Genomic DNA, 19,680 nt, shown 5'->3' with positions numbered 1-19,680 from the left:
GTCTGTGTCCCCACTGCAGAGAGTCATACTCACTGCAGATCGTAGTGACCACTGCCTCCATATGTGATGAGCATGTGACCCACTCCCCTTCTCAAATTTATAAATGCTGTCAGCTGGAGGTTGGCCAGTGATGTCACATGGGGGCAGGAAAGGAATTCTTCGCCCCTGTATAAGCTCCAAAAAGTTGGTTTGTAGCTCAAGGAAGGAGGTCTTTCTTTCTCCAATCCCTGCTTCTAAACAAAGTAGCACAGGAGTAAGGAATAGTGAGTATACAGTATGAACTTCTGGGGGGATAAATTACCCTTTTACTTTTCCCTGGATGGGCATAGGAAGGGGTCACTGTGAACACATTATGCTGCAAGTAAAAATCTTTTGTACATACATTTTTCCACGAAAGTTCCTGTTTTTCCATTAGGAGTTTGCTAATTTGCTCTTCATACTGAAGTTTGGCAAGCTGAAAAACAAAATAACACAACCAAAGTCAAAAATCCTAGCTATCTCTGGAAGACCATAACCTGGCCTGTTTAAATTGAAATCCATACATTTTTATACGCATTTATATTTAAAGATGTACATGTAAGTGTGATTAGCTTAATGCAAATAATCTTTTCAATGATTGCAGCCGACACACAGAAGTGCACAATGTCAACAATATAATAGCAATTGCCTCCTTACCCAAGAATTTTCTCATAAAACACAAACCATCCCAACTAGGTGAGGAAAAGGGAAAATAATATAATAATTGACACTGTCAATTCCCTCAAAAAGTTATCTGCACCACTGTAATACATTGTATGCCAAATATAGATTATTAGCAAATTAACAGAGGAAGCTACAAACCATCTGAAACACTGTATATACAATATCCAGCACCCTATATTTAGGTTACACATAAATACAAATTAGTGATCGACCGATATCGTTTTTTTGTTGCCGATACCGATATTTTAGCCAATGCATATCGGTATCGGCCAATATTGGCCAATATTTTTGTACATTTAAAAAAACATTTTTGTTTATTTTTCATTTTTAATTTTTTAAATTTTTGTTTATTTATTTTTTTTTGATAGGTACTTTTGTGGAGGGATCTGGGGGTCTAAAAGACTCCAAATCCCTCCTCTGCACTTAAAAGTAGTGATCGACCGATATGGTTTTTTTTACCGCTGATACCATTTCTTTGGTCATCGGATATCGGTATTGGCCGATATTTTCGGACATTAAAAATTTTGTCTACAGGTACTGTGGTGGAGGGATCTGGGGGTCTAAAAGACCCCTCCTCTGCACTTAAAAGCATTCAAAACGCCAAGTTTGGCTGTTTTGAAGGCTGTACGTTTTTGAATTCGGTGCCGCCAGTACCCGGAAGTGATGTCCTGTCATGACATCACTTCCGGGTACTCGGCGGCACCAAATTTAAAGAAATGGAGACCCGGTCAGACGGCGGCGGTGAAGGTAGGATTCCCGGGTCTCCCGGTGGGACGGGAGACCTGGGCGAGCCGCAGAAGGTGGCGGGAGGGGGGGATGTCCCCTCCCGTTCCTTGGAAAGACAGCCAAGCAGCATCGGTTGTCATTACAAGACAGCCGACCGTCGGCTATGGACACCGGTACCGGGGTGATGCAGCTAGAGGCATCACCCCGGTACATGCACTTTCCTGAAATACTGGCAATATCAGAAAAACAAAAGGCCGATTCTGATATATTGGGGGAAAAGCATATCGGCCCTCGATATATCGACTTTGCTGATAATCAGTCGATCTCTACTTAAAAGCATTTAAAATGCCAAGTTTGGCTGTTTTGAATGCTGTCATTTTTTTGAATCTGGTTCCAGACAGTACCCGGAAGTGATGTCACTCATGACATCACTCCTGGGTTTTTGCATGGAGCCGAATGCGGCTTTGATCGGGTCTTCGGCGGCCATGCAGGCTGGTTGCCCGGGTCTCCTGCGGAAGGGGGGGGGAGTCCCTCTAGCTGCAGGCATCAATCCGGTACAAGCACTTTCCCGAAATATCGGCAATATCAGCCACCTTGGTGGCCGATTCCGATATATCGGGGAAAGTGCATGTCGGCCCTTGATTTATCGGTCGATCTCCAATACAAACACATACACAGGGTGGGGTATAGGGGTGTGGTTTTAGCAAGATTGGCATTTCAACATCAGTGGTGCTATTAACCACTTGCCCTTCGGAAGATTTACCCCACCCCCCCTCATGACCAGACCATTTTTTACCATACAGCACTGTGCACTGTGAAGACCGACACTTTTGAAAAGAAAAACAAACATTTTTTTTTTACTTTCTGCTATAAAACATATACAATAAAGATATAGAAAAAATCCAGTTTAGGCCAATATGAATTCTGCTACAAATTTTTGGTAAAAAAAAATCCCAATAAGTGTATATTGATTGGTTTGCGCAAAAGTTATAGCGTCTACAAACTATGATATATATGCTGTAATTTTTCTTAATTTTTTTATACAAGTAATAGCGGCGATCAGCGACTTATAGCAGGACTGCGATATTGCGGCAGACAATCTGAGACTTTGTGAGAACAAGTTACACTAATACAGTGAACAGTGCTAAAAATACGCACCATCACTGTACTAATGACACTGGCTGGGAAAGGGTTAAATATCTAGGGCGAGCAAAGGGTTACCTGTGTGCCTAGTCAGTGTTTTTGTGTACACTGTGTGCTGCATTTACTAAGGTAAGTGATGTATTTCATTCCCTGTTTTGCAGAGACACAAAATACATAGGTTCTCCCCTTGTCAGAGCAGATCTCTGCCTTGTTTACATAGGCAGAGCTCCATTCTGTGTGTCTGCCTGACGATCGGCGGGTGCCAGCAGACATCCATTGGCTGGCACCCGCAGATCAGCTTCTGATGTGAGTAATTACAGCAGAAGCGGCGTGCCCCCTAGGCATAAGTGCAGAATCAAGTATATATATGTGATTCTGCTCAGGAAGGCCGCCCTGTAGCAGTAAAACTTCTATAGGGGGGTAGGCTAGTTGTTAATGTGACATGGTTAAGAAAAAATCAAAACTTTAGGTCCACTTTCATTCTTCAGTCCCCATCAAGAATGCACCTGGCATGCTGAGTGCACTGGAAGATAAAAGGACATGGATTTTTATGTTTAGATAAGAACTGCCGGATGTACCTTAACTTCTGTCAAAACCTGCCTAGGATGGTCCTTACGTACTGAAAGTGTATGACGAGCCTAACACTAAACTTTCTTATTTGTTCCCTTTTTGCTCTATCAAAAATATCACTGGAAGAGTTTTGCTATATCCGTTTGATAAGTGCAAAAATGAATACCTGTTGATCACGTCAAAAATCCAGAGCTGTCCTGTGCACACTTCCTGTGCTTTCAAAGAGCCAATCTTGGATTACTGAACAACTATTGGACACTGGAAGGGCTTCAGTAGCCTAGCAAAAGACATCTAGGCTGGGCTGACACCATTCAGTCCACAAATATGCAGCATCCTCTTAGCAAATATGAGGAAAGAGGAAATCAGTGTCTGATAGGTAATTTTCTATACTTGGAGCATTTTTGGGGTAAAATGTGAGGAAATCTGCAAGTATAGCAAACATGTACTGCAGATTTGTTCTTCTTTGCCCTGACATACACTTTAATATCCTCATCTCAGGTCAGAGAATGTTTCAAGGTTTTACTTTTAGCTAACCATTTGTAGTTGGTGGATTTGCTAAACTATAATATATATACATATATATATATATATATATATATATATATATATATATATATATATATATATATATATATATATATATATATTATAAGTCATGGCAAAATGTTTGTTTGTACTTTCTGCAATTTGACGTGGCATAATTTATTACATTTCAAACTAAAACATTTTGGGAGTAAACGATAAACTGTATCCTCATTTTCCTTTTTCTTCATGATCAAACACTATTTGAAAATGTGCAAATGAGTTTTAGTCAATTACAAAAATCACAAACAACATATGAAAAAAAATTAAAATCATTAAAGTCGCATAATTTTCCATCACTAATGTGCAAAAATGACATTAGAATGAGTCTTACTTTACTCCTACATTACTTGACAAAATTGAAATTGTTTTGCTCGCCTTTAAAACAGCTTGAGGGTGTAAGTTTACAAATGTAAAAATATTATTCAATTCTGATATTTAGTTATAGCTACATAAAAGCAAAGACAAAAAAATAAATAACCAACCTGTCCTAAAATGTATGCTATCCAAATAAATATATACTTATTTTAAAACATAACAGTTACAAAATGTTTGAAGCGACATTTTAATCCCTAGATTAAAGTAAATGTAAAGGATTTTACAAACAAACATGTCTATACTTACCTGCTCTGTGCAATTGAATTACACAGAGTGGCCCCGAACCTCCTCTTCTCGTGTACCCCGTTTGCGCAGCTGGCTCCTCTCCATCCAGTGCCCCCATGGGAAGCTGCTTCCCATGGGGGCACTTGTGTGTGCTCACTCCCTCACCCCGCACACAGACAGCGGGACTCGGCCCTCCCCCAGCTTCCTCTTCGCTGCCTATGATTGACAGAACCAGGAGCCAATGGCTCCCTGTGTCCCAGCAAAGCCAGCGAGACCCTGAAGTGAGGGGAGGAGAAGAGATGCAGACATACACAGCGATGGATTCAATGGAGGCTTAGGTAAGTGGGGAGGTGAGGGGAAAAATCAATGCCTAAACATTTTTTACTAAGGAATGCATTAAGGTAACAAATTATTACATGATTTATGATTTGGCATTATCAATGTCTGCTGACTTTCTTTACTAAATAAGTATAAAAATATGCTTCATCAAGGTAACCTCACACATGAATGTCTAGTTCACATCTATGTGCATTCAGTAATGTATGTTATTAATGTGCATTAAACTCACAGCAGTGTGCATTTTACTATGAGAACTAAGGATGCACCGAAATGAAAATTCTGGGCCGAAACTGAAACCGAAAATTCAGGATGCCCTTGGACAAATACCAAAACCGAAAATGACTTTATTCTCCCAAATGATTTTAAAATAGTTACAGCCTGTATATAGATGCTCCTGGCACTATATACCTGTTCCATAACTGTATTATACAGGTATAGTGCCAGGGGGTAGCTAAGTATAGGGAAACAATGATGCACATCATAACACATAATATGTTGTCACTCACTGCTCCCCACAGATAGGAAGGATAGGAGCAGAACCAGTGTCAACCTGCTAACTGCAGCGGCCATAGAGTAGAAGATGGAGGGAGGAGGTGGGTGGAGCCAGAGAGTAAGTAATAGGTGCGGAGGAGGACGAGGACGATCCTCCTCCGCTCTGCATGCTGGGTCCTCTTCTCGGCCTCGCTTTCCTCTCGGGACCGTGACGTCACTGGTTGCTAGACCCCAGATGGCTGGCAATTCTAGCAACCATTCTAGCACAGGGCGGGTGAGGAGGTACAAACTGCGGGTCTCGGGAGCCAGCCACGGCCGGTCACGCGCCATATAAGTTAAAGTGAAAGCTGCTGCTGCAGCGGCCATAAATTTTCGGCATATATGACCCGTTTTCGGCCAAAATGGGATAAGCCCATTTTTGGTTACCGAAATTTCGGTGCACCACTAATGAGAACATATAAAAAGTTTAATTAACATTAAAGTAAAAAGCCAAAACTTGTTTTATCTTGTCTCATTTTGGAATAGGAAGTGGCTTTAAATATACAAAGGTCTGTGGACAGCTGAGACTAATAACACATGAACCTAGGAACAAAGTCTTTATCCCACCCATATCTCTTCAAAGCCTCAGGGCTCAAGAACAGAACTTAAATCAAACTAAACCCATCGATTTAACTGCTTCTCAAAACCGTTATATGCAAGGCATGCCATGAATGATAACAGTCACAATTGCTTGTGCTCTCAACTGAACTGTTAAGCCATCAAATGGTTGGTATAATAAATGATCACATGTGCAGCGTCATGGCAACTGTAAATCAAACAGATCCTAAGATGGCAGCTTCCTTGGCTGTAAAGGACAGGAGGGTTTAGTTCCACTTTAGGATTCTGAAAAAAGCAAAAAAATGTATTTTCTCCATATCAGTCATAAGCACTGGAACCGCATACCATGTGTCTGTGAGAAACTTATGTTACACATATATACCATCCAAAATCCTGCTAGTCAGTGCCTCACAATATGTTTCAACATTGGTTGATTGTGCAGGGCCCTGCATTTATTTTTATATGTTTTTTTATGTTCTTGAAATAAAGATTGTAAGGAAAGATTTGCTAATCTTTGATTGCTAAGACACTTTTTCTATTATGCATGATGATTAGCTCCCTCTATAAGGTGTCTTATAGGAGACCAAAGTGCGTTTTCCTTTTGTAATCATTTCATGTCACACCTATGAGGGTAAGATTTCATCATAAATAATTGTTGCTGTATATATGGTTTTGCTAAAAGTAGTGGTCTTATTTTTATATGTTTTGAATTTTGTATGTATATATGGTTTAATGCTTGACATGCCTAGAATACTAGAGACAACCCTCCATCTGCCTTATAGTTCCGCTTTAAGTTCCTATGCATTTCTTTTACCCTCTTGCACATGTTCCCCCAGTATATACTGTATATTTCAACTGGGAAGGAAGACAGGACCCAAAAAGCCTGGGAAATCGGTGGTAAGAACTTAACTCTTCCTTAACCAGGGCAGACCAAACTCACTTGTTATTGTGGAACGTTACCATTGTAGAAACCTGCCTACAAGCACATCCTAAGAGATTGAGAGTAGGCAAAAGTCAAATTCTGAACTTTAGAATGCCATACTGAATCCCACAGTTAATACAGGGCCTTAGCAACCTTCTGCAGGTCACCTTCCGTTGCATTGTTAGATGGGCTGGTGGCTTTTCTAAAGGCTGACATTTCTAAAACCATGCAGTTGCACATTGTGCCATGAATTCTAAGTTAATAACACCAATGAGCACCTGGAGATGCTTAATGTTCACATGTAATGTTGGTTTCGGAAGGCACAAGTAATTTGTTGGCACATAGGAAATTATATAAAGAAAGCACTAAACTTGCTTTTTTACGACGTACATTAGAGATACAGAGTAAAATACATCTGTTGCTGTGGTACCCGGGAGCCACAGCTACAGCATGTTTTTGCTTATTGACAGAAAACATGCTGCATGGCTACACGTGCATAACCACCAGCACTCGTGTTTACACGTGCACAAGTGTGGGCATATTTTTTATTTTTTTTTTACTCTGCTCATCACCTAATGTACTAATGTGTAAGAGCTCTAAAATAGTTAATCAGAAACATTTTTTTCCAAATCTCCCTCCACTTAAAATGAAGCCTTTTAACAAGAAAAGAAAAATCACAAACACCACACAAACTTTCCCTGCCAAGATAAAATAATGCCTAAGCTTCCAAACTCTGTTACATAAAGGCAGAAAAAGTCGTAATTCAGGAAACAAGACCTTTAAAATGTTCTATTTTATGACATGCCTTAGGACTACAAGCATTTAAGTGTTTTTCTATAAACACTATCATAAAACTAAAAGATGAGTAATTTGATGGTTTATTTACCAGTTCTAACCTTTACAAAGTGTCAAGTCTTCTTTAAAATGTTTGCTCCAGGCTGTAGTTTTACAAGCTGGACACAGAATTGTTTGGGCCTCTCTGCTGTTGACCCAGAACTGATTTAGGAAGAGAATACATATGACTAGTGTTCTTGATGTTTTTTAAGTTTTTTTTTCTTTAATGTATAATCTGCCTCCTACAAAATAAGAAAAGTTTCAATGACGCTTAGTCAATTTCATCTTTCACTTCACTTTTTGACTTTTAAATTGTTTATTTAAATACCCTCAGAGGATTCAGCTTCAGTAACTGTCTTACGTACAAAAAAAAACTCTGTTTTACTCTGTTACTATCAAATTGTAAATTTATATACTGTAGATATGCAAATGTATATAGATATGCAAATACACATAATACATTTCCATAAACTGTTAAATGCTGAATTTTTGGTTTGTGGCCTAATATATGGTGATCTAATCTATTTGGAAGAGAAGCTGGTGCAAATTCACATAGAACACAGGGGTCCATTTCTATGTAGTTTCTTAAAGTTATTGGAACAAATCAAGCAACATTGCAATGTGCTATGTTTAGGGATGCACCGAAATGAAAATTCCGGATGCCCTTTGCCGAAAACCGAAAATGACTTTTTTACCCCAAATTATTTTAAAATAGTTTTTTCTAGTACATTGGGAAACAAAAGAGAGATATTGGAGAAAATGAGGGGATGCCTGGGATGCTAGAGAGGGACTAGTCTCAGCAGTGCCATAAAACAAAAATTCTGTCAGGAAGAGAAAGTGTCTCTGTATTCTCTCCCTGTTCCCTATTTTTCTCTTCCAGACAGAATTTTTGTTTTATGGCACTGCTGAGACTAGTCTCTCTCTAGCATCGCAGGCATCCCCTCATTTTCTCCAATATCTCTCTTTTGTTCCCCACTCTTCTCTAATAAACAGCACTCTGCTCTCTTCCTCTAGCAGTCACTTACTTCTCTGTTAACTTTCTATTATTTTCTTGCCCTCAAACTCCTTGTCCCCCCTTTTGGCATACATCAGATCCTTTAGTGACAATTATCTGCCGGCACTCACTTACACTCATAGGGCGCCCGTCGGCCATCCTGAGCCTGAAGATGGCGGCCCCCTTCAGCCTTTCCCATGCTCCCCCACTGGCCAGAACAAGTCCCATCAAAAACTGGACAGTTGGCAGCTATGATTTTTAGCATATATGACCCGTTTTCGGCCGAAATGGGATAGGCCCATTTTCGGCCGAAAATTTTAGTAAATTTTAGTAAATTTTTGTAAAATCCTTTTCTCTGATGTTCATTGACAGGCACAACCCCTCATGACTATGAGTTATACTGCCCCTTACAGGAGTAGGACACTAGACAGACAAAAACTTGACTATGCCTATGGGACAGTTCCTATACTCCCACTCTCTGCTATAGGTATTCAGTTTTGTTACAAACAATGTCAGAAGAAAAAAAACCAACTCCATAGAGGGGTGGGTGCTGTGTCCATCAATGAACATTAGAGAAATGGATTTTACATTAAGTCAAAAATCCCATTTTCCCTTTGGTTCATTAACGAACACAGCTCCTCATGACTATATGGGACGTCCCAAAGCAGTGTCATACATGAGGGGTGGGAACAGGTAACTTGGAGCTCAACTATCAACAACTGGAGCACACCTGAAAAAAATATATAAAACACCCTCAAAGAGGACACGTCCTCTAAACAGCAGCATGCAAAATCTTGCGGCCGAAGGAAGCACCTGCAGATGCCAACACATCCACCTTATAAAACTTTGTGAACGTGTGCACAGATGACCAGGTGGCCGCCTTGCAAACCTGCGTCACTGACACCTGATGACGGAAGGCCCAGGAGGCACTAAGCACCCGAGTAGAGTATGCCTTGACAGGGAAAGGAGGAACCTGACCCTTAATGGAATAAGCCTGAACCACAGTCTGTCTGATCCATCTGGAAATGGTTGCAACAGAAGCAGCCAGCCCTTTGCGAGGTCCATTCGTGAGGAGAACCACATCCTGATTGTCCGAACCACATCCAGGGAATGCAAAGGAACAATGTCTTCAATCAAATAAAAATCAGAAACGACCTTCAGAAGGAACGACGGACATGGACGAAGAACCACCAGGTAAGGTGAACGGCAAGACAGCACCGCCAGCTCCTTCTGGGATAACGTGAGCAGGGGAACCTCCCGAAAATTTTCAAAGGGATGCTCCTGAATAACCGACAACACCAAACTGAGGTCCTATGCTGGCAACGGAGACATCACTGAAGGAACCAAGTGTCTCACTTCCTGGATAAAGGTACACACCAAGGAATGTGTGGCCAACGAATGTTGAAAGAAAACCGCCAGGGCCAGGACCTGGCCGTTGATGGTACTCAAGGCCAGGCACTGCTCAACCCCTCATTGGAGGAAAGCCAAGATCCAAGTCACCACAAAGGGTGACGCCTGAGGGATTCACACCATGCAATGTACGACTTCCAAGGACGATGGTAAATCTTCCTAGAGGTAGATTTTCTGGCTTTTAACAGCGTAGGAATCACCGATTCAGAAAACCCTCTATACTTCAGCACCTAGTTTTCAACAACCAAGCCGTCAAAGCCAGTGACTGTAAAGCAGGATGGAAGATTGACCCTTGGGACAGCAGATCTTCCCTGAGAGGAAGTCTCCAAGGAGCATCAGCGACCAGCCAAACCAGATCAGCGTACCAAGACCGGTGAGGCCAGTCTGGAGCCACTAGGATGACCGGAATCCCTTCTGGCTCGATCCTGCTCAGGAGTTTCGGCAGAAGCTTGAGAGGAGGAAAGGCATAAATCAGACTATAATGCCTCCAAGGAGCCACTAATATGTCTATGGCATCGGCTAGAGGATCCGGAAACCATACCACAAACCTCTGCACTTTCTTGTTGAGGCAAGAGGCCAACAGATCCACCTCGGGAGTACCCCACCGGAGACACAACTGATGAAACATTTCCGGATGAAGTGACCATTTCCCCTGGTCCAACGCCAGTCAAATGAGGTAATCCGTCTGCCAATTTTCAACCCCTGGAATGTGTATAGCAGAGGGGGCTTGAACGATTTGTTCTGCCCACCTTAGAATGCCGGCTACTTTACGAGCTGCCAGGACACTTCTTGTGCCCTCTTGGTGATTGACGTAGGCCACAGCCGTGGCATGGTCTGATTGAAGTGGATAAGGTCCACTTCTTGGACCTTTATATCAGAGTTGTTGAAAATAGAGTGGTCACTAGCACCTTCTTCAAGGAGTCTGACCGTAATGGTTTCATTAGTACCAGGAGCTGTCACTATAGCCCCTGGTTGAATGCCATCCCTAAGAGTAAATTTCTACATTTGAAAAGAAATTTCACTCTTAGAGAGGATTTTTGGAGGGAGGCTGACGTTCTCAAATCCAGATTCCATGAAAGGGGCTATTCACTTGATTCTCTAGATAGAACTATTTCAGAGGTCGATGGTCGGGACAGACGTGATTTGTTAACGCCACGTCTTAAAGACAGTAATGCGAACTCTATAAATTTCTCAACCAAATTTTCTTTCTTTACCTCTTTCTCTACCCAACACTATGCTATTAAAAGCATTATGAAAAAACATTGGGATGTACTCAGGAGTGATAGAGTCTTGGGACCTTTATTGCCTGAGAATCCACTAGTAATATTGAGGGGTATTCCTCCAGTCAGGTTACAGATTGCCCAAATGTAATCGACCCACCTGAGAAATTGACCTTCTTTAATCAATTTAAAGGCTTTTACCCTTGCAAAATATATGCAGTTTGCACTGTCAATCCCCTAAAAACAGGAAGTATACTTCTTTTCAATCTAATGTCACTTCTAAGATATAGGATATCAATACCCTTCTAACTTGCACTACCAAGAATGTGGTCTATGTTATCATGTGTCCCTGTGGCCTGCATTATATAGGCCGCACTGTGCACGCCTTTCAGGTGCGAATGAAGGAGCATATCGCCAATATAAAAAAAGGTTTCCTAAAACATATTCTGTCAAGACATTATGATCAATGCCATGGGAGGAGCCCTGCCGATACTTCTTTTATGGCAATTGAACAATACTGTCCTCACTGGAAGGGGGGATAACATCAGGAGGGGCATCTCCTGATTTGAGACCAAATGGATTTTTGGCTTTAAATCTTATAGGCCTTTCGGCCTTAACGTCGATTGGGACATCAACTACTTTATTAATAATAGTTGAGTTATGCTTCTGACCTAATGTATACATATTGTATTTTTTATGCTTTGTAGTCTACTGTGGTGTGGTGCGTTTCTGGCCAGTGATTGTGCAGACCTCCGTTTTTTTGGCTTGCCTATTTTTTATCTTGTATAACCCTACAATTTATGGATCTCGGTAGAGCTTATTTGGGATCTGGTATTTGCATCCCTTATTTTTTACTTTCCATGCAATATTTTTTATTTTTTTATTTTTATAGTAATCTGTATCGATTTATTGTTTGTGTCACTTAATATATTGGCCTACAGCTATAGATCGTGATACTTTCATAAATATATTTTGAATTTTGTTTATAATCTTTTAGGGTTTTTTGCCCGTTTTAGATAGTGCCTGTATTTAAGTGAATTCTCTTTTGTATGTTACTGCTCCTATTTGTGGTGATTCCAGATGTATTTTGTTTCTTGTTTTGCATCCTCCTAGCCCTGGAAAGCATTTGGCTTCCGCTCTGGTTTCATTCAGAAACGCTCTGTTGTCACTTCCAGTCTTTGGCTTTGAGAGTGACTACTTCCGGTTATCGGTGGAACGTAATTTCCGGTTTCGGGTCACGTAAGGAGCGGTAGCTATTCGCCCCACTCCTGACCCAGTGCCACCTCGTTTTTATTAAAGACTATAGAGGATTGTGAGGATCCTGAATTTTCTTCCAATATATTGCTGAGATTTCACATTCTTTATTTATTTCCTATATTTGACCTCCTCCCACTTCCGGTCTGTGCCCTATATATATATATACATATGAGTGGGTCTACGTTACGTAGCCACGCCCCTGATGATGTCACCTATGACAAAACGCATCGAGAGGAGCTTAGCCACGTGACGTTGGTGCTGCATACCATCGGAAGTCGGCCATGTTTTTGGTTCGAAACGGATCTACACCACTACCCTTGTGTTTTTATACTTCTCCCTTTTGGAGAGAGTGTGAGTACCCTGTGTGCTGTTTCTATAGGTTCAATAAACTGTTTTTAGAGATACCTGTGCAATGATTGCTTTCCATTTCTTCATTTATACGTTTTGGAGTCTGCCTACATGCCTTAAGGAGCTCGCCTTAAGAACTTCTATCCATATGTTTTATTGCCTGTTACCATGCGAACATTGTAAGTGCAAGTCTTTTTTTATTAAAAGGTTTTTTTTAGCAATATTATGCTATGTGCACTCTTCTTTCTGGCTTTTATGTAACCTGGCTATGAGAGATCTACATCCCTCTACAAACCACTTCATGAGCCTGAAATTACATCCATGGTCGTATTCACAGGAGGAATTTGGATCACCTCTTAAAGCCCATTTGGTCTGCTTGCTATATGGCAATGTGGACCCAATTGATCTGGCGAGCGCCCAATTCATTTGTTTTATCTGGTGATGGGATACCTTTCTTCACTTTAAAGATATACTGTGTTCACCGTCAAGATTCATCTCTTTTGTGGGACTTTTTTTTCTATATGACTTTTTTTGACATGGGACTTTTGAATTATTATTTGTTCTTTTTTCACCATGTTATCACAAGTTGGTATTGTTAGCGCTACACTTATTTTCCTTTTTTTTTTATCCAACTACATCACTAAACTTGTCTCAAAATACCAACTAAATCCTTCTCTTCATTCCTCTCAAGACTTCCTGCTCTCTAGCTCCCTTGTCATATCCTCCCATATCCACCTCCAGGACTTTTCCTGAGCCTATCCCATTCTATGGAACTCCCTATCCCAATCTGTTTGACTTTTTCCTACTCTCTCCACTTTTAAACGATCCCTGAATATCCTTCTCTACAGAAAAGCCTATCCTGCCCCCACCTAACAACTGTACATTTATTTTCTCCATCAGCTCATTCTCCACAGTTATTTTGTATCACTTTGACCCTCCCTCTTAGATTGTAAGCTACAACGAACAGGATCCATGATGGCTCCAATGAGCCTGTCAGTTTAGGTGGACAGACATGTATTGGTGGTTTGCAGTTGTGCCATACTCTTTCCATTTTCGGATGATAGATTGAACAGTGCTCCGTGAGATGTTCAAAGCTTGGGATGTTTTTTTATAACATAATCCTGCTTTAAACTCCTCCACTACTTTATCCCCTGACCTGTCTGGTGTGTTCCTTGGCCTTCATGATGCTGTTTGTTCACTAAGGTTCTCTAACAAACCTCTCACGGTTTCACAGAACAGCAGTATTTAGACTGAGATTAAATTACACACAGGTGGACTCTATTTACTAATTAGGTGACTTCTGAAGGCAATTGGTTCCACTAGATTTTAATTAGGGGTATCAGAGTAAAGAAGGCAGAATACAAATGCACACCACACTTTTTAGATATTTATTTATTAAAAAAAAAAAGTTGAAAACCATTTATCATTTACCTTCCACTTTACAATTATGTACCACTTTCTGTTGGTCTATCATGTAAAACCCCCAAAAAATACATTTAAGTTTTTGGTTGTAACATGACAAAATGTGGAAAATTTCAGGGGTATGAATACCTTTTCAAGGCGCTGTATGTACCACAGAGGCTGAGGTAGTAAGAAATGTACCAATGTACAGAATAAGAGTCTTGTGTGTTTTTATACAGCTAATTTGTTGTTTTAAAAGTGTAAAATAAAGATTGTGACCTTTTTATAATCAATGTATTTTTGTGAATTAACTAATCAGGTTGAAAACATTTACACACCTCTAAAAAACCTTTGAGTTTTAGTCTCCTGACAGAAGTGATATATTTGTGTATTATAGTAACCTCATGTCAAGCAATTGTTCTGGCAGCTCATGTCACTGTCTACAGTGAACGAAGGGGCTAGAGCACATGTACACACACTAAAATTCAGCTCTCCCATCTCTATAAGCATGTCGTTTCATCAACAGACACTGGAAAGATAACTTAAAACAAAAACTCAAACATATACTGTATTCATGTGTGTGCATGTGTTTATATACTGGCAGTGTCAATAGAGCAGTGGATGGTGTCACAAGGGGCAAGGATTGGTGTCAGTAGGATATTTTTTACAATTTTATTTTTTTTATTTATTTTTCTACTTTTTTTTTGCAGAAAAAGAGACTTTTTTTGTATTTGGTGAAATATTAGGGGTCTAAACATGGGAAATATGTGCCACACAGGGTGATTAGGGTGTGCCCAGGCACACCTGGCACACCCTGTGCGCACACCTATGCTGCCAAGCACCACTGAAAGCTTGGCAGTGTAGAGGAGTACCATCCTACATCTGAGGCCTGACTTTTTTTTTATTACCATCTATGGTGGTGTGGTGGGATACTGGAATACATTGTGTGGTTTCATCATTCGAATGCACTCCCACCTTTACATTAAAGTAAACCAATCATTTAACATAATGATCCCTTCTATGAAAGGATTGTATCTTCCTGAATTATTTTTTTAGTCATTTAGAGCTATAAACTCATATATCTACTAAAAAGTATGCTCTGCCATGGCAGAACATCCAACTGAAAATGGAGTTGAATAATGAGTTTAATAATTATTATCAAAGTGAAAAACTGCTTTACAAAATCACATCTATAATCAAGCGTTTGTTTCAGAACCTATTAGTGTAAACAACGGAGGGCAGAAAAATGAATGAACCGCATTCGATTTTGGTGTAATATAAGCAAAAATACTTTCCTGAGGTTCTGGCCAACACTAACCTTTACATAAAGTGTAATCTTAAAGGCAAGCACTAACCCAAATTAAATGTCTCCAATCAGTTTTACTACTGGGAGTTTAAGTTTCCAGAGTCCACACTTACAGTAGAACTATAGGCAAATTATTATTTTTTTTTTTTTTTTCATTTTGGAAAGAGAGGTTTATAACCCCTGTCGGATTTTTTTTTACCATCTGTTTCCCATTGCAGAGATTTCCCTTCACTTTCTGTCCAATAGCCAAACAGGAAGTGGGAGGAAATCCTTGCAAATTAGGGGAATTCCTTGGGGACCCCCAAGTCACCAGAACTAGTGTCTCCGTTGGAAGATTTCCCCTCTATTAATTTTTAGGGGACAACCTGAAATTTGGGATTTTTTTTATTTTCATTTTTAACGATAATGGTAAACAGGACAAATAGAGAGGGTGAATAGCCTTAATGGGGGCACAGACAGCAATACAAATGGGCAGGTGTTTGAATCCATCTCCACTCTATCCAAAACTAAAAATAAAGGTTTTGTCTTTATTTATACTTTAAAGGGAAGCTGTAAAGAAGAAGAATATCAGCTGGCATTGACTTTTTTTTTATGTGCATGCATGGGAACTGTCATCTTGATCTTGGCTACCAGCCTGCTTTGGAACAAGAATGAAGGGCAGGATTTCAGGCTTTTGAATTTTCTGTTAGCATTTCTGCTTCTGGTCAGTTACATAAAAATGGTTGAAAGATGGGAGAACCAGAGATGTTTTAGCAAGTCCAGTTTATTTGTATTAACCCCTGTAAATATCACAGAAGAAGCCAACACATTTCAGGGGCTAACCAGTCCCCCTTTGTCAGAGCTAAAGTATACAACATATACATAGACAATTGTCAATGGACAGGATAACAAATGTATATACCTATAATAAAAAATGTATCATGGGTTCTTTATTTAATAAATAAAATACATTATCAACATGATGAGAATTATACACTATATTACCAAAAGAATTGGGACGTCTGCCTTTACACGCACATGAACTTTAATGGCAACCCAGTCTTAGTCCGTAGGGTTCAATATTGAGTTGGCCCACCCTTTGCAGCTATAATCGCTTCAATTCTTCTGGGAAGGCTGTCCACAAGGTTTAGGAGTGTGTCTATGGGAATGTTTGACCATTCTTCCAGAAGCGAATTTGTGAGGTCAGGCACTGATGTTGGAAGAGAAGGCCTGGCTCTCAGTCTCTACTCTAATTCATCCCAAAGGTATTCTTTCAGGTTAAGGTGCAGGCCAGTCAAGTTACTCCACCGAAAACTCACTCATGCATGTCTTTATGGACCCTAAAGAATTATTGGACAAATGTCCTGCCTGCGCTATGTAAATATCTATCACTTCAGAAAACTGATGCTGCTGTTCATCACTAAGTGACTGAAATCAAACAAAACAAATACCACAGCGCAAAAGAGTGAAATATTAACTCAAAACAAATGTGTATAATTATATACATACACATATATATATATATATATATATATATATATATATATATATATATATATACTCACACACTAATAATATATATCCCTTTAAGCACACCAATGGTGAATGAAAAAGTGTCCAGATGATATACTTCAATATCTTCTCAATAGGTGAACAAAACCTTGTACATACAATATAAACAAAAATATATGAAATCTCTATTCCCATAGATCTGTAGACCAAAATTACATTTGGGAAACAATTTTTACAATTTAAAAATTGCTGTCAATTCAGATGTAAAATCAAGGAACATCAATGCGTGATAAAAAGTCCAAACCGTGTGATAAAACATAAGGTAAAGTCCATAAAACATGCAAAACCGCCTTCATACACGAGGGCTCCGAGTGGAGAGCGGTACTTCCGGCTTGCGTTCCACTAAGCCCGTATGACATCACGGCGTGCGTTCCACCTAACGCGTTTCGTCATTGGCTAGACGTCTTCAGATGTTCCTTGATTTTACATCTGAATTTACAGCAATTTTTAAATTTACCATTTTGAGACTGCATGTATTTGGAGTGACCGGAGGTGTGCAATAAACCAACTACTTATATACAGTACTGCACTATCCTGGTTTTTATTCCCTTTTATACCCTGTGGCTGGAGGTGACCCGAAACAGTAGGACCACAGAACCAGTGAGCCTTTTTGGGACCATACCCCCTTGGAGAGGGCTGGCAGTGGAAGTGGTATTGCAGAGGGACAACCGCACTCGCCAGGAGGGACGTACCTTAATCTGGAGATTATCTCCAAAGCACGGCTGGTCTTAATGCCGTAAGGCATATAGGACCCACGTTTTCTGGTGAGTTTGAATTTCACTTATTTTTCACAGTGAAGGGCCATCTTGGGAAGAGGAAAAAGGAGCACTGGCACTTTATTTATTTATACATTTTTCACGCCAGTCACTGGACTATTTGTTTATTGATTATCAAATTTTTTTGGAAGATATCACTATATGGACTTTTTGATGATTTAATATATTTTTGTGTGTAGATCGATTGTTTATATATATTATCACCCAGCTATTATCACATCATGTAATATTTTTATATTTTTATATTTATATTCTTTATCACATCCATTGTGTTTAGCAAGCGCTATAGGTAATCGATCTAATTCCATTACTACATTCCACATTTGCCACTATATTGTACCTCGTAACCTCAATGTTGTCTTTGCTTTAACCTATATTTGCAGATGTATCATTCTCTCTGCCACTTTTCTGTTTGCGGCTACTTTGTATCTACTCTGTATTGTTGCTACTTTAAATCTTTACAACTATCCTCTTCCTAACTTCTCTCTCACACTATACAGAATATACTATTTGTTCATACAGATGTAACTTTTCTATTAACATTCACACTACAGCAATGCGATTTTGGCACAATTTGCAGTGCGAATATGTACTGTGATTTTGGTTGTATTTTTTTATGTGGTTTGCATATTCTATGGGGACAATTCACACTGTAAATCACACCAAAGTAGCACGGGACACCTTACCACATCGCATTTCAGCTGAGCTGCATCGATGTGAACAGGCACCGTCATTGGAAGCAATGTTTATTTAGCATTGTCATGTGATTAAGTGCAACTCAAAGATGCATCTGAAATCGCATCAGTGTGATCCAGGCCTCAGTAATCATTATATTTATCTTCCTGCACAGATACTTATTTTGTACCTGGTCCAATATAACATATACAAGTGGTTGGACAAAAATATGGACACACTACATGATTTGCAGGTGTGAAAGTGATGACATGTTTCGTGTTGAAAGCAAAAGGGATATAACATTCTTTTGCTTACGATGAAAAGTAAAAAATAAACAATGTGCTACCATGTAATAAGCAAACAAAAATAAAAATATATAAAGCTGGATATAGCAGCCAATCCTTGTAGTGTCACCACATACACTGAGTATGATAAAATGGTATGGAGCAGCGCTATATCAATTATATACCGTAGACAGCAGTGAAAAGACATATATGACAATATGTATATACACTCATGCTTTAACATATATAGATGCATGTGAAAAAAATGATTTTGATTGTATAAAAATATACCGTAATCCACTTTACAATCAAGTGGAATAAAGTAAGTGTAGCAAAGAAACTGGATCGTGCGGTCCCAGGATGATAACAGCATGAAAATGCCAAACTTCCGGTCTCAACCATAGACCGGAAGTGACGTCCCCTGGCTCCTCCTGACGTGTTGGGTCACAATCACGTGACTTTCTCAGCAGCAGGCTGCTCTCATCCTGGGACTCCTCGGTCCAGTTTCTTTGCTACACTTGCATTATTCAGTACTGTAGGGTTATGAGTGCATATACAGTTTGCGGGAGAACATTTTACACCACTTCTACATTGAGGTGCATTGAATGCGCCAATTTCAAAATAAAATACAGACAGTTCATATCTTACGAAGGTGGAGCTAATTAAGACCAACTCTCTTTTGGCGTACAGAGAGAAACTTGCGCAGACAGATTTTGTGAAAGTGTCTCACGTGCATTCTAAAAGTGGTGAAGTATGCACCAAATTCAAGAACAAGTTCTAGACAGGTACATAAATCTGGTGCAAGCGGCACCAATTTTAGAATCCATGCTTTTGCAAAATCTGAAGACATGCTTTTGCCAAATCTGTATGCACTAGTCTGTTTAATTCCAGAGATATAGTTTATTGATTTATACCGTATATAGTAAATAAGTCCTTATGCACCTAGAT

General features: G+C 39.7%; 1 protein-coding gene across 1 annotated transcript in view; it reads right to left on the bottom strand.

The window, feature by feature from the left end:
- The window catches only part of CCDC73 (coiled-coil domain containing 73), a gene marked incomplete at its 5' end in the record, with an annotated part of 225,926 nt that overhangs the window by 139,781 nt on the left and 66,465 nt on the right, over nucleotides 1-19,680 (bottom strand). The window contains one exon of the mRNA XM_082270483.1: nucleotides 383-454. Within this exon, the coding sequence (XP_082126609.1) occupies nucleotides 383-454 (72 nt within the window). The remainder of the gene's footprint in view (nucleotides 1-382; nucleotides 455-19,680) is intronic.

The sequence above is a fragment of the Pelophylax lessonae genome (assembly GCF_965119305.1).
Source record: "Pelophylax lessonae genome assembly, chromosome: 10".
In the NCBI taxonomy this organism is placed as follows: Eukaryota; Metazoa; Chordata; class Amphibia; order Anura; family Ranidae; genus Pelophylax; species Pelophylax lessonae.
The sequence above is the reverse complement of the archived record's forward strand: the minus strand, read 5'-3'. Positions and strand labels throughout refer to the sequence as shown.